This window comes from Caenorhabditis briggsae (genome assembly GCF_000004555.2).
Source record: "Caenorhabditis briggsae complete genome, chrIV, whole genome shotgun sequence".
NCBI lineage: Eukaryota > Metazoa > Nematoda > Chromadorea > Rhabditida > Rhabditidae > Caenorhabditis > Caenorhabditis briggsae.
Genome location: NC_013487.2, coordinates 14,550,106 through 14,551,401, shown reverse-complemented (window position 1 = coordinate 14,551,401; position 1,296 = coordinate 14,550,106). Strand labels below are relative to the sequence as shown.

The 1,296-nt window shown below is 40.3% G+C and overlaps 1 protein-coding gene across 1 annotated transcript in view; it reads right to left on the bottom strand.

The window, feature by feature from the left end:
• Cbr-pme-3 overlaps positions 1 to 1,296 on the bottom strand; it is a gene marked incomplete at both ends in the record, with an annotated part of 17,938 nt that overhangs the window by 12,519 nt on the left and 4,123 nt on the right. Inside the window, 2 exon segments of the mRNA XM_002647095.1 lie at positions 386 to 470; positions 473 to 666. Of these exon segments, the coding sequence (XP_002647141.1) occupies positions 386 to 470; positions 473 to 666 (279 nt within the window).

Here is a 1,296-nt window from a genome sequence, read left to right as displayed (position 1 = left end):
AATAATTGTTTCATGAGAAACGTAGATTTTTTTTTTTTTGAAAAATAGAACAAAAAACGAAATTATTCAAAAACTAATTGATTTTCACTTCACGCGTTTTCATGAGGCTATTCGCGGCCGGCCTCGGCTAGCCGCGGCTTTTCACGGCTTTCACAAAAAAAGCCGCGACCAGCCGCCTTTTTGCACAGCCTTGGTAAAATTCGTCTGTTTTGCAGTCCTCCAACAAGTGATCATAGCCGGAATGGTGAAGCGGCCATTAGTGTTTTGTACATTTCAAGAAGGCCAGACGATGAAACATTTTAAGGGAGTCATGGCGAGAATACGGTCAGAAAATGTGTCAATTGGTAACACCTTTAACAGAATTTCAACCGATTTTCAGGCTTACATTTCAGCGGTTTGTGCCCATTGAACGCCCCACATCCCCAGAATCCAGTGACAATCGGAATCTGACCAAAGTGCTCGGATTGTGCGAGAATCCAGTGTAGGCCTTCTTCATTTCTCTCGTCAAACTGTCCGATGTCACTTGTTCCGCAATAGCTTTCGTTTTAAAATACATCGCGTCGATTGCTACGGTTTCCACACGAAGACGTCCGTATTTATCACGAAGACGTGCGTCATTCTGACGAGCGTATCGACCGGACAGGGGGCGCCATTTCAGTTTATTTGCTGGAAAACAAAAATTAACGATTTTCGCTTAAAATTTGGAGTTTTCAGCTAGAAAATCGATCGATTTTTAACAAAAAATTATGAGAATTTGAAATCCAAAAATTCGGAAAATTCAGTTTAAAATTCCATAAAAATGAGCATTTTCAGCTGGAAAATCAGGAATTTTCGACCTGAAATCGAGGAATTTTAAGCTGAAATTAGGATTTTTGACTCGAAATTTAGGAATTTCTAAACACTAAAAATAGAATTTTTCAGCTGGAAATCAATCAATTTCAGTTAAAAGTTGGAAATTTCCAACAGGCAGGCCGTTTCAACATGGTGGCCTAACTTTTGCAAGTTGGATTTTTCTAGGCCACCATGCTAAAATGGCCTAGAAATGATCTAATGTTCGTCTGGTGTGTTTTAGGCCACTTCAACTCGGTGGCCTAACTTTTGCACGTTGCATTTTCTAGGTCAACACGTTAAAATGACCTAGATACGACCTAGAATTGGCTTAGGGGGTGATTTCTAGGCCATTTAAACATGGTGGCCTAACTTTTGCAATATGCATTTTCTAGGCCACCACTCTTCTCAATGACCTAGATATTCGTCTGGCGCGCTTTCTAGACCATTTTAGTATGATGGCCTAGA